We start from the raw sequence: 14613 nt of genomic DNA on the forward strand, positions 1-14613 counted from the left end.
AAGACATTTAAAAGAACATTTGGTAATGCTAATTTTTGACCCTATTTATCCGTCTTAATGTTGGCATGGGAGTTGTTATCCAGGATCTACTTCCTGTCACATTAACCATGACCTAAGTGGACAAAATGTTAGAATGTGATATTCTGTCCTGATGTTCAGACTGAGACCCAGTACACAAACATGAGATTTTAGTATTTTACAATATCAAGTAAATATTTATGTCTAAATTGTGAAGTAATAATTCTAAATGTCCAATGTTCAATTTAAGTACACATTTCTCATGTCAGTGGGTAATTACTGTTTTAAGGGGGCCACACCTTCTACCCTTGGCGCCACACACCACATGTGCTTTCACGTACTGAACAGTCCATTTGTAGGGAGGCACATGTCTTTGTTCTGCTAATGGACGGAGTGTGGGAAAGCTCTGGAGGGCAGCGTTCAGTGTGAATGACATTCATCCCACCAGCAGCCCAGGAATTCTCCAAAGAGATTTGGCACACTTCAGGAAACAGCTGCCCCCCAGGAAACCTCCCACCCTCATGTGCTACGCAGATATTCTGATCCAGTTGATGGTCAGTAATGAGACATGGTCATATCTGGAGGTTCAAAATGTGTCATGATGGTTGGAAACTGGAAATATGACATAATAGAACATTTTGGTGAAACTTTATGACTCATTTTTCATCAAAATTTCAAATTTTACAATCTGTCAGATTCAGCCAATGGGGTGCTTTCCCTCCAGATGGCTGGTGATGTCAGCCTCTGTTTCTATAACAACACACAGCCAGCATCTGTCACTTAAGTCTCTTTGTGGTTCATTGACCATACAGGGAGTCAGTGTGGGAAACTGAGCTCTACTTGTTACTCACACCGACTACAAGGCACGTGTCAAAAGACTCTGCATCTGGACAGCTGCATGATTATTGTGTTGAGTTGAAGTGCTTGAACACTTCACAAACATTTAACAAACAGTAAGCTAACATCTTTTAGAACTGCTCTAATAATCTTGTTATTTTATTTTTCACAAAACATTAATCAAGGTAAAAAAAAAAATATATATCTTATGATATCAAATAACAGTTCAGGGAGGTTTTAGCTCAATAAAAGCACCCACAAAAAAAATCCATACTTTTGATGGTAATGTATTATCAGATTATGTAACTTTTACATTAACTTATTATTAAATGTTATCTTCTCAAACATGTGATGTAATAATCAGCGTGTGCTCAGTTAAAGTCATTGATCCCAGCATCAGGCAGCAGATCTGCTCTCTCTACAGGGTCACCACTTTCCCAGATCCACACAGAGCCCTGTGAGTCTCTCTCCATCACCCCCCCAGTCCTCCACCTGTTCCCCTGAGATTTAACTATTGTCCTCACATCAATAAAACCATTCGGCGTGTGTAACCCTTTATTGTCTCACCAAGCTCTCTGATTGGCTGAGACTGTGAGAAACTTCAACCAGACCAAGACCCACACATTCATATGGAGATGTGGGACTATAAATAGGAGGGATGAAGCCAGCAGAGATCAGATTCTCTCTACAGAGACCTCTACAGCACAGAGATCCAGCCATGGCACCTACAATCACTGCAGCAATGACCAATTCTCAGGAGCATCTCACTCTGACCCACAAGGTAAATTCAAGATTCAACAACATTTAAATATTGTTAATGACAGGTTGTCTTTGTTCATGCTCACTCTTGACTCCAGAATAAGTTGATTAATGGTTTTCTTCTTCTTTCTGCAGCTCAGAAAGCCTCTGGTGGAGAAGTTACGCAGAGAGCGAATCAACAGCAGCATTGAGCAGCTCAAGTCTCTCCTGGGTCCAGACTTCCTCAAACAGCAGCCAGACTCCAAGCTGGAGAAAGCAGACATCCTGGAGATGACAGTTTGTGTCCTGAGACGACTGCAGCAGCAGCATCAACAGCAGAGAAGACTGCTGAACCACTTCAACAAGCTGCAGTCTTCCTCTGATAACAACCTGACAGAGGCTGACTTCTCTCCTCTGAGCTCCACAGTCCAGACCAGCATCACCAAAGACAAGAGTCCAGTCAACAGCGCCCTCTGGAGGCCGTGGTAGACACCTACACACTGGAGTTACTACCACACAAACTCAAATGACCACATTGGTCAAAGATTACTGGACTGAATTCTTTGAAATTTGATGGAATTGTGCTTCTGTATGTACAGAAGGCTGTATTTTGTGTGTTTGTGTTTGTGCAAGATGACATTTCCTGAGGAAATGACAGCAACAATATCTTTCAAGTTAAGAAAGAGAACATCTTGTCATGCATGTTGCATGAACAACATCTGATTGCATCAGCAATCATTATTATACCTGCCTGTACTTCATGTGTTGGTAGTATATGCTATGATAACATTTGTTATCTTTTGATTGTTATTGATCATTTTGATCAGAAACCTTAACTGTCCTTTTTATGGGCATATTGTCATGATGAACTTTAATCTCTCTGATTATTTAAAACTGCTCTGTTGTAAGATCCAAATGTTTATACTTCTTTCTAAAGGTTATTTTACTGTCACAATTTTCCTGTGACACTTTTATGATTCACTTCAACACATGTATTGTTAAAATATAATACAATGGTGATATCTGTAACCTCTTGATTAGTAATGATCATTTTGATCCAAATTCTAAATTTGTCCTTTTTGTGGACATCTTCTCATTATATACTTCCCCTCACTCATTGCCATTATTGAAAAATGATCTATTTGAGATCGTTATGTTTATCTTTTTACTGTAAAAGGTTTGTTTACTGTCACAGTTTTCCAGTGACAATTTAAATTTTAACAATTTGCGAAAAAACATAATTTAGTGTTCATCCAGAACAATGTGATCTGTTGTAAGGTCACTTTTTGCTATTTTATGTTTTGTTTACAAAATACAAATGTTTTGATCCCTTTGAGAAAATCTCTCAAAGGACAGTGAGGACTGTGTCCTTAAATATTGTAAATCACTTGTCTTTTATAAAGACAGCTGTTCCTTTACACTCTCTGAGTACAGTGTGTCTTGTAGAAATCTACAAGTTGTTGTTGTGATGAATCATCACCTCTAGTTGGAGCTTTCTCACTTCATGTGGCTCATTGTGCCTTGATGAATAAACAAACACTTCAAGCTGAACTTCTTTTCCTATCATGTGATTGTGTATGTTATGATTATCCTCTTTATGATGATGAAAGAGACTTTATACACTTTGTCTTCAATGACAGAGGCCTCCATCATTTTTCCTACATTTGATTGACAAAATCAAGTTAAATTTAGCACATACAGTAATTATTTTTCCATAACATAACTGTGTAGATTCAAACTAAGCACCACAAATTGAGTAATTTCAATTAAAGTTACATTATGTAACTTTTTGAGCTTAAAATAACAGCTTCAAAATCATGTTGATGGTACAGTATCTTGTAATAGATGTCTCTGTCTCAGCTCTCCGCCCCCCTATCACATTATGCATTATCTCACTTCAGTGAGAGGGTAGGATCACAGCATTTCATACATGTTTACTTCAAGATAGACACAGCATAGTTATGACGTTATGAGTTTTGTTTTTAGTCAGCACCTACATTACATTTGACCAATTGCTACAGACCTGGGATTTGTATTAACGACAGTGGTGTTGCACTCAGAAACTGTCGGGGGCGCCATATCACACAAAATGCTACTCTCTAAATGATGTTGCTTTGAGATGTTTGATGAAGAGAGGTTATCAATATAATGTCACTGAGGAAGTTAAGTCGTCAGACTGAATGAGAAAAATTATGGTGCCAATAATCTTTCTTTGCAACATAATTTTGGTGTAACTGTCAGTTTCAGTTGTATTAAGATAAAAATTTAGAGCTCACAATTTTTCTCTTTAAAAAGGTCAGACATTGTATCTAATGAGACGCATAATACGACACACTTCTATTGTTCCTCCAGTGAAAGCAGTGAAAGGACAGAGTGTGGGAAACCAGAGGAAACTCACTCACAGAGCCCTGTGGGACAATAGATCCAGACCTTTACCCTGAAGGGACAGATTAAAAGAGGAGTGAGGCTCTTAAAGATGGAATTTGTGTTAAATCAGGCCGTTTTTGTAACTGTTCCTCGATGACATGAATCAGCATTTCAGTTTCTTAGAATACTGTTATTGTATCTAGTGAGAATAAAAACGATTTAAGCATTTGGTGTTTGAAAAAGTTTCTGCCAGTTACATAATTTAAGTTCTCCTTTTTGGCATATTTAAACATGTGAATTTGGCTAGCGTCACTTAACGCTATGCTTCTATCTCTTAGTAGTTTGTTCTAGTTCAAATCAATATTTTTATCACAGTGTCTGAAAAGTTTATGTCAGTTATAAGAAGTAAGCTCGTCCCTTCTAGATATAACAGTTTGGTTTAATTTCACTTATTGTTTCTCAGAATTACAACCTCATGATACAAAATTGAGCTTCAAATCGACCTACTTCATAAAACAAGACGCTGCTCACGGTCATTAACTACACATTAATATCTTGTTAAGGTTTTTTTTTAAATGATTATTCCAAACCATGACAGCCACATTTTGACATAAATCTGAGACACTTGCATGCAGTGGCAAAAAATCAAATGTTACATCATACGAGGATAATAAGACGTGTGGTGAAAAATAGTTTGTTGATTTGTTGTGCAGCACTATCTGACCTCCCAACTACAGGTGTGAACTTTGAGTCATAAGACATTTAAAAGAACATTTGCTACTGTAAATTTTTGACCCTATTTATCCGTCTTAATGTTGGCATGTGAGTTGTTATCCAGGATCTACTTCCTGTCACATTAATTATGACCTAGGTGGACAAAATGTTAGAATGAGATATTCTGCCCTGAGGTTCAGACTGAGACCCAGTACACAAACATGAAATTTTAGCATTTTACAATATCAATTAATGTTCAATTTAAGTACACATTTCTCACGTCAATGGGTAATTACTGTTTTATGGGGGCCCCACCTTCTACCCTTGGGACTACACACTGCACGTGCTGTCAGGGACTCAAAAAGTCCATTTGTAGAGGGGCACATGCCTTTTTTCTGCTAATGGACTGAGTGTGGGAAAGCTCTGGAGGGCAGCGTTCACTGTGAATGACATTCATCCCACCAACAGTGCAGGAATTCTCCAAAGAGATCTGGCACACTTCAGGAAACAGCTGCCCCCCAGGAAACCTCCCACCCTCATGTGCAGAGCAGATATTCTGATCCAGTTGATCATCAGTAATGAGACGTGGTCATATCTGGAGGTTCAAAATGTGTCATGATGGTTGAAAACTGGAAATATGACATGAAAGAGCATTTTGGTGAAACTTTATGACGAATTTTCCTTCAAAATGTTTCATTTTTACAATCTGTCAGAGTCAGCCAATGGTGTGCTTTCCCTCCAGATGGTTGGTGATGTCAGCCTCTGTTTCTATAACAACACACAGCCAGCATCTGTCACTTAAGTCTCCTTGTGTTTCGTCGACCATACAGGGAGTCAGTGTGGGAAACTGAGCTCTACTTGTTACTCACACCGACTAAAAGGCACGTGTCAAAAGACTCTGCATCTGGACAGCTGCATGATTATTGTGTTGAGTTGATTATAACACTGGTCTCTAACAGCTTATAGTACTATTTAGAAAAGTTGTGTATTTGTGATCATGCATACCAGAAGACATATCGACCAGTTTAAAAATAGATTGACAATATCTTAATATATCAAATTAAAATAGACAGATTAACCTGCTGCATGACAGGTTTTAGCTCAAATCAGCCCTTGACCAAAAAAGAGCACTTACTTTTTATATTTCTTTGATTATAACATGACAAAATGAATTTTATACCACCACGTGTGTGATGGGATGAAGAGCGTGTACTCAGTCAAAGTCATTGATCCCAGCATCAGGCAGCAGATCTGCTCTCTCTACAGGGTCACCACTTTCCCAGGTTCACACAGAGCTCTGTGAGTCTCTGGCCATCACCCCCCCAGTCCTCCACCTGTTCCCTTGAAATCTGACCATTGTCCCCCAGGCATTAACAGCATTCAGCGTGTGTAATCCTTTGTTGTGTGATCAAGCTCTCTGATTGGCTGAGACTGTGAGAAACTCCACTCAGACCAAGACCCACACATTCATATGGAGATGTGGGACTATAAATAGGAGGGATGAAGCCAGCAGAGATCAGATTCTCTCTACAGAGACCTCTACAGCACAGAGATCCAGCCATGGCACCTACAATCACTGCAGCAATGACCAATTCTCAGGAGCATCTCACTCTGACCCACAAGGTAAATTCAAGATTCAACAACATTTAAATATTGTTAATGACAGGTTGTCTTTGTTCATGCTCACACTTGACTCAAGAATAAGTTGATTAACGATTTTCTTCTTCTTTCTGCAGCTCAGAAAGCCTCTGGTGGAGAAGTTGCGCAGAGAGCGAATCAACAGCAGCATTGAGCAGCTCAAGTCTCTCCTGGGTCCAGACTTCCTCAAACAGCAGCCAGACTCCAAGCTGGAGAAAGCAGACATCCTGGAGATGACAGTTTGTGTCCTGAGACGACTGCAGCAGCAGCATCAACAGCAGAGAAGACTGCTGAACCACTTCAACAAGCTGCAGTCTTCCTCTGATAACAACCTGACAGAGGCTGACTTCTCTCCTCTGAGCTCCACAGTCCAGACCAGCATCACCAAAGACAAGAGTCCAGTCAACATCGCCCTCTGGAGGCCGTGGTAGACACCTACACACTGGAGTTACTACCACACAAACTCGCATGACCACATTGGTCAAAGATTACTGGACTCAATTCTTTGAAATTTGATGGACTTGTTCTTCTGTATGTACAGAAGGCTGTATTTTGTGTGTTTGTGTTTGTGCAAGATGACATTTCCTGAGGAAATGACAGCAACAATATCTTTCAAGTTAAGAAAGAGAACATCTTGTCATGCATGTTGCATGAACAGCATCTGATTGCATCAGCAATTATTATTATACCTGCCTGTACTTCATGTGTTGGTAGTATATGCTATGATAACATTTGTTATCTTTTGATTGTTATTGATCATTTTGATCAGAAACTTTAACTGTCCTTTTTATGGACATATTGTCATAATGAACTTTAATCTCTCGGATTAATCAAAGCTGATCTGTTGTAAGATCCAAATGTTTATGCTTTTTTATAAAAGGTTATTTTACTGTCACAATTTTCCTGTGACACTTTTATGATTCACTTCAACACATGTATTGAATTGTATTGTATTTAAAATATAATACAATGGTGATATCTGTAACCTCTTGATTAGTAATGATCATTTTGATCCAAATTCTAAATTTGTCCTTTTTATGGACATTTTCTCATTATAAACCTTCCCTCACTTATTGGGATTATTGAAAAATTATCTGTTTTAAGATCAATGTGTTTATCTTAAAAGGTTTGTTTACTGTCACAGTTGTCCAGTGACAATTTAAATTTTAACAATTTGTGAAAACACGTAATTTAGTGTTCATCCAGAACAATGTGATCTGTTGTAAGGTCACTTTTTGCTATTTTATGTTTTGTTTACAAAATACAAATGTTTTGATCCATTTGAGAAAATCTCTCAAAGGACAGTGAGGACTGTGTCCTCAAATATTGTATATCATTTGTCTTTTATGAAGACAGCTGTTCCTTTACTCTCTCTGAGTATAGTGTGTCTTGTAGAAATCTACAATTTGTTGTTGTGATGAATCATCACCTCTAGTTGGAGCTTTCTCACTTCATGTGGCTCATTGTGCCTTGTTGAATAAACAAACACTTCAAGCTGAACTTCTTTTGCTATCGTGTGATTGTGTATGTTATGATTATCCTCTTTATGATGATGAAAGAGACTTTATACACTTTGTCTTCAATGACAGAGGCCTCCACCATTATTCCTACATTTGATTGACAAAATCAAGTTAAATTTAGCACATACAGTAATTATTTATCCATAACATAACTGTGTAGATTCAAACTAAGCGCCACAAATTGAGTAATTTCAATTAAAGTTACATTATGTAACTTTTGGAGCTTAAAATAACAGCTTCAAAATCATTTTGATGGTACAGTATCTTGTAATTGATGTCTCTGTCTCAGCTCTCTGCCCCCCTATCACTTGTTTCTGCATTATGTCACTTCAGTGAGAGGGTAGGATCACAGCATTTCATACATGTTTACTTCAAGATAGACACAACATAGTTATGACGTTATGAGTTTTGTTTGTAGTCAGCACCTACATTACATCTGACCAATTGCTACAGACCTGGGATTTGTATTAACGACAGTGGTGTTGCACTCAGAAACTGTCGGGGGCGCCATATCACACAAAATGCTACTCTCTAATTGATGTTGCTTTGAGATGTTTGATGAAGTGAGGTTATCAATATAATGTCACTGAGGAAGTTAAGTCGTCAGACTGAATGAGAAAAATTATGCTGCAAAGAAAAACTTTTTTTGCAACATAACTTTGGTGTAACTGTCAGTTTCAGTTGTATTAAGATAAAAATTTAGAGCTCACAATGTTTCTCTTTAAAAAGGTCAGACATTGTATCTAATGAGATGCATAATACGACACACTTCTATTGTTCCTCCAGTGAAAGCAGTGAAAGCACAGAGTGTGGGAAACCAGAGGAAACTCACTCACAGAGCCCTGTGGGACAATAGGTCCAGACCTTTGCCCTGAAGGGACAGATTAAAAGAGGAGTGAGGCTCTTAAAGATGGAATTTGTGTTAAATCAGGCTGTTTTTGCAACTGTTCCTCGATGACATGAATCAGCATTTCAGTTTCTTAGAATACTGTTATTGTATCTAGTGAGAATAAAACAATTTAAGCATTTGGTGTTTGAAAAAGTTTCTGCCAGGTACATAATTTAAGTTCTCCTTTTTGGCATATTTAAACATGTGAATTTGGCTAATGTCACTTAACACTATGCGTTTATCTCTGAGTAGTTTGTTCTAGTTCAAGTCAATATTTTTATCACAGTGTCTGAAAAGTTTCTGTCAGTTACAAGAAGTAAGCTCGTCTCTTCTAGATACAACAGTTTGGTTTAATTTCACTTATTGTTTCTCAGAATTACAACCTCATGATACAAAATCAAGCTTTAAATCGACCTACTTCATAAAACAAGATGCTGCTCATGGTCATTAACAACACATAAATGTCTCGTTAAGGTTTTTTTTATTATTATAATTCCAAACCACATTTTGAAATGAATCTAAGACAGTTACATGCAGTGGCAAAAAATCAAATGTTACAACTTACGAGGGAAATAAGGTGTGTAGTGAAAAATTGTTTGTTGTGCTGCACTATCTGACCTCCCGACTACGGGGGTGAACTTTGAGTCATAAGACATTTAAAAGAACATTGGTAATGTTAGTTTTTGACCCTATTTATCCGTCTTAATGTTGGCATGGGAGTTGTTATCCAGGATCTACTTCCTGTCACATTAATTATGACCTAAGTGGACAAAATGTTAGAATGAGATATTCTGCCCTGATGTTCAGACTGAGACCCAGTACAAAAACATGATATTTTAGCATTTTAAAATATCAATTGAATATTTATGTCTAAATTGTGAAGTAATAATTTGAAAAGTCAAATGTTCAATTTAAGTACACATTTCTCATGTCAGTGGGTAATTACTGTTTTAAGGGGGCCACACCTTCTACCCTCGGCGCCAAAAACCGCATGTGCTTTCAAGTACTGAACAGTCCATTTGTAGAGGGGCACATGTCTTTGTTCTGCTAATGGACGGAGAGTGGGAAAGCTCTGGAGGGCAGCGTTCAGTGTGAATGACATTCATCCCACCAGCAGCCCAGGAATTCTCCAAAGAGATTTGGCACACTTCAGGAAACAGCTGCCCCCCAGGAAACTTCCCACCCTCATGTGCTGAGCAGAAATTCTGACCCAGTTGATGGTCAGTAATGAGACATGGTCATATCTGGAGGTTCAAAATGTGTCATGATGGTTGGAAACTGGAAATATGACATAATAGAACATTTTGGTGAAACTTTATGACTCATTTTTCATCAAAATTTCAAATTTTACAATCTGTCAGATTCAGCCAATGGGGTGCTTTCCCTCCAGATGGCTGGTGATGTCAGCCTCTGTTTCTATACCAACACACAGCCAGCATCTGTCACTTAAGTCTCTTTGTGGTTCATTGACCATACAGGGAGTCAGTGTGGGAAACTGAGCTCTACTTGTTACTCACACCGACTAAAAGGCACGTGTCAAAAGACTCTGCATCTGGACAGCTGCATGATTATTGTGTTGAGTTGAAGTGCTTGAAAACTTCACAAAATTTAACAAACAGTATGCTAACATCTTTTAGAACTGCTCTATAATCTTGTTTTTTTTCCTCTACAAAACATATATCAAGGTAAAAAAATATATATATATCTTATGATATCAAATGAAAGTACAGGGAGTTTCACATGTTGCATTTTAGGTTTTAGCTCAATAAAAGCACCCACAAAAAAATCCATACTTTTGATGGTCATGTATTATCAGATTATGTAACTCTTAAATTAACTCATTATTAAATGTTATCTTCTCACACATGTGATGTAATAATCAGCGTGTGCTCAGTCAAAGTCATTGATCCCAGCATCAGGCAGCAGATCTGCTCTCTCTACAGGGTCACCACTTTCCCAGATCCACACAGAGCTCTGTGGGTCTCTCTCCATCACCCCCCCAGTCCTCCACCTGTTCCCCTGAGATTTAACTATTGTCCTCACATCAATAAAACCATTCGACGTGTGTAACCCTTTATTGTCTCACCAAGCTCTCTGATTGGGTGAGACTGTGAGAAACTCCACTCAGACCAAGACCCACACATTCATATGGAGATGTGGGACTATAAATAGGAGGGATGAAGCCAGCAGAGATCAGATTCTCTCTACAGAGACCTCTACAGCACAGAGATCCAGCCATGGCACCTACAATCACTGCAGCAATGACCAATTCTCAGGAGCATCTCACTCTGACCCACAAGGTAAATTCAAGATTCAACAACATTTAAATATTGTTAATGACAGGTTGTCTTTGTTCATGCTCACACTTGACTCCAGAATAAGTTGATTAATGGTTTTCTTCTTCTTTCTGCAGCTCAGAAAGCCTCTGGTGGAGAAGTTGCGCAGAGAGCGAATCAACAGCAGCATTGAGCAGCTCAAGTCTCTCCTGGGTCCAGACTTCCTCAAACAGCAGCCAGACTCCAAGCTGGAGAAAGCAGACATCCTGGAGATGACAGTTTGTGTCCTGAGACGACTGCAGCAGCAGCATCAACAGCAGAGAAGACTGCTGAACCACTTCAACGAGCTGCAGTCTTCCTCTGATAACAACCTGACAGAGGCTGACTTCTCTCCTCTGAGCTCCACAGTCCAGACCAGCATCACCAAAGACAAGAGTCCAGTCAACAGCGCCCTCTGGAGGCCGTGGTAGACACCTACACACTGGAGTTACTACCACACAAACTCACATGACCACATTGGTCAAAGATTACTGGACTCAATTCTTTGAAATTTGATGGACTTGTTCTTCTGTATGTACAGAAGGCTGTATTTTGTGTGTTTGTGTTTGTGCAAGATGACATTTCCTGAGGAAATGACAGCAACAATATCTTTCAAGTTAAGAAAGAGAACATCTTGTCATGCATGTTGCATGAACAACATCTGATTGCATCAGCAATCATTATTATACCTGCCTGTACTTCATGTGTTGGTAGTATATGCTATGATAACATTTGTTATCTTTTGATTGTTATTGATCATTTTGATCAGAAACTTTAACTGTCCTTTTTATGGACATATTGTCATAATGAACTTTAATCTCTCTGATTAATCAAAACTGATCTGTTGTAAGATCCAAATGTTTATACTTTTTTTCTAAAAGTTTTGATTAATGTCACAATTGTCCTGTGACATTTTTATGATTCACTGCACGTCATGTATTGTTAAAATATAATGCAGTAATGATATCTATTAACTCTTGAGTAGTAATGATCATTTTGAGTTTGATTTTGTCCTTTTTGTGGACATTTAGTCATATTGGACTTTCCCTCACTTTATATGATTATTGAAAAATTATCTGTTTTAAGATCAATATGTTTATCTTTTTACTGTAAAAGGTTTGTTTACTGTCACACTGTCACAGTTTTCCAGTGACAGTGTAATTTTACATTTGAATGGTTATTAAGAACGATGTGATCTGTTGTAAGATCAGTTTTTACTATTTTAAGTTTTGTTTACAAAATACAAATGTTTTGATCCATTTGAGAAAAACTCTCAAAGGACCGTGAGGACTGTGTCCTCAAATATTGTAAATTGCTTGTCTTTTATGAAGACAGCTGTTCCTTTACTCTCTCTGAGTACAGTGTGTCTTGTAGAAATCTACAAGTTGTTGTTGTGATGTGTCATCACCTCTAGTTGGAGCTTTCTCACTTCATGTGGCTCATCGGGCCTTGTTGAATAAACAAACACTGCAAGCTGCACATTTTTTTGTTGTTGAATAATTCTTTCATCATCACTGCCCTCATTATGATGATGAACAAGAGATTTTCCATGTTTGCTTTAAATCTGTTCCCTCTTTATAAATTTCTCTACAGTCAGTTGAACCCATGAATGACTGCTATCAAGATAAAAATTAAGCCCCCGCATTATTTGTGTATATTTAACATATGTTTTACTGTAAATCTAAGAACAGCAACACTTCTTGGGATTTGATCAATATGTAGTTACCCATACCATGTGTAAAACTAAGCGTAGTGACCTATTTCAATTAAAAATAGGAATTATAAATGTTAAGTCACTCTGTTGATATGCAGTAAGTGAAGGCATTAAAACAAGTGAGAAAAAAATTACATTATCTTTGCTGCATGGTACACTTGTCAATTTCTTGTGTTTTAATGTAAAACATTTGAAGATAAAAATTTGCCTCTTTAAAGATGTCAGACATTGTGTCTAATGAGATGCATAATAAGACACACTTCTATTGTTCCTCCAGTGAAAGCAGTGAAAGGACAGAGTGTGGGAAACCAGAGGAAACTCACTCACAGAGCCCTGTGGGACAATAGGTCCAGACCTTTGCCCTGAAGGGACAGAGATGAAAAAGGAGCCTGGCTCCCAAAATGAGAACCTCTCTAACTATTTCAAATCAGGGATGCAATTCCAACATTTATTCTGATGATAAAAATTAACTTCATTAGCTTTATTTATATTTTGCCCCTTTTTTACATTCGAGCTCAGCATATCAATAATTAATCCATCTCAGATTCCTGAAATGTAAAAGCAGATTGGTATTTTTAATTTAAAATGTGAAATAACAGATCTGTTTATTTCACAAACATTTCAGGATTACAGCACAACGATATTTTGCAAATGAATAAAAGTCACTAGAAAAGAGCCGTTTGTTTAGTACACTACTCGAAATGAGTTAGGGATACTGGGACATGGGTGTATTTATGCCTGTGTTTAGATATGCAATAAAAGTCAAATGAAATGTGTCGCATTTTTTTTGAGGACCAAAAATATTCACCAAACACAAAATATGTCACAAAATAAACAGTCAAGTGAAACACTAAAATATCTCCCTAACTCATTTTGAGTCGTGTATTTAAACCAGTCAGGTCAGTGTTCTGGTGACTGAGGATGAGCACAGCCAAATATCACAGGTTGACCTCACTGTATAATATATTGGTCATACAGTATTTACATAAATTGATTTTCCAATATTTAAATAGAAAATGTGATGTCTCCTTGGCTTTCAATTCTCACATTGTGGACTTCATATTTTTAAATTTTGTTGAGCTGTAGACTGAAAATAAAAAGAAGAGTGGAATAACCTCCACGTGTTAAAATGACAGTTCTCAAAAGGTAGGTTTGGATTGAGACACATTCCTTGATATCTCAGAGGACATAGTATGGGAACCCTCTGGAGAACAGAGTTTAGCATGATTAGCATCCTCAACCCCACCACCAGCAGCAAACTATTCTCTAAAGGGATTTGGCACACTTCAGGAAACAGCTGCTCCAACCTCCCACTTTCATCTACAGAGCTGAAATTTTATCCAGTTACTGATACAAAGGAACAACTATTATAAGATGGTCAAAATGTACAACAGTGATCAAAAACTGACTTGATGACTTGCCAAATCAGTTGAGGTGACTCTTATACTGAAATCTGCTTTCTAATTTCAAAAGTTACAAACTTTCAGGACCAGCCAATGGTGTTCTTTCCCTCCAGATGGTTGCTGACGTCAGGCCCTGTTTCTACTACAACACACGCCCGGTATCAGTCACAAAAGCTCCATTCAAAGTCTTTTTGTTGTTCATTGACCACAGCATTCAGGGAGTCAGTGTGGGAAACTGAGACCAACTTTCTACCCACACTGACTGAAAGGCACAAGTCAGGAGACAAGACAGTGATACATCTGGACAGCACAATGATTCTTGTTCTCAGGGTTTTTAAAATAACTTAATTAAATCTTGAGCATCACACTCTTATAAATCCTTAAACAATATAAAAAAAAAAAAAAATCTTAAAAAGAAAAAAACTTAGGAAAAAGGACAAAATACATGAATGAAAGATCT

General features: G+C 37.8%; 4 protein-coding genes across 4 annotated transcripts in view; 3 read left to right on the forward strand and 1 right to left on the reverse strand.

Annotated features, from left to right (window-relative positions):
• The window catches only part of atrip (ATR interacting protein), a 68117-nt gene that overhangs the window by 49616 nt on the left and 3888 nt on the right, over positions 1-14613 (reverse strand). The window lies entirely within an intron of this gene.
• LOC311254743 (transcription factor HES-4-like) lies at positions 1242-3157 on the forward strand. Its single transcript, XM_084348684.1, has 2 exons — positions 1242-1636; positions 1750-3157. Exons 1-2 carry the CDS (start codon positions 1514-1516, stop codon positions 2080-2082), a joined length of 456 nt encoding a protein of 151 aa, XP_084204810.1. The 5' UTR covers positions 1242-1513; the 3' UTR covers positions 2083-3157.
• Positions 5923-7812, forward strand: LOC311254488 (transcription factor HES-4-like). The gene is made up of 2 exons (XM_084348270.1): positions 5923-6297; positions 6411-7812. The coding sequence occupies exons 1-2, from the start codon at positions 6175-6177 to the stop codon at positions 6741-6743; spliced, it is 456 nt and encodes a 151-aa protein (XP_084204396.1). The 5' UTR covers positions 5923-6174; the 3' UTR covers positions 6744-7812.
• On the forward strand, positions 10451-12515 carry LOC311254744 (transcription factor HES-4-like). The gene is made up of 2 exons (XM_084348685.1): positions 10451-11021; positions 11135-12515. The coding sequence occupies exons 1-2, from the start codon at positions 10899-10901 to the stop codon at positions 11465-11467; spliced, it is 456 nt and encodes a 151-aa protein (XP_084204811.1). The 5' UTR covers positions 10451-10898; the 3' UTR covers positions 11468-12515.

The sequence above is a fragment of the Pagrus pagrus genome (genome assembly GCF_965226575.1).
Source record: "Pagrus pagrus genome assembly, chromosome: 3".
Lineage (NCBI taxonomy): Eukaryota > Metazoa > Chordata > Actinopteri > Spariformes > Sparidae > Pagrus > Pagrus pagrus.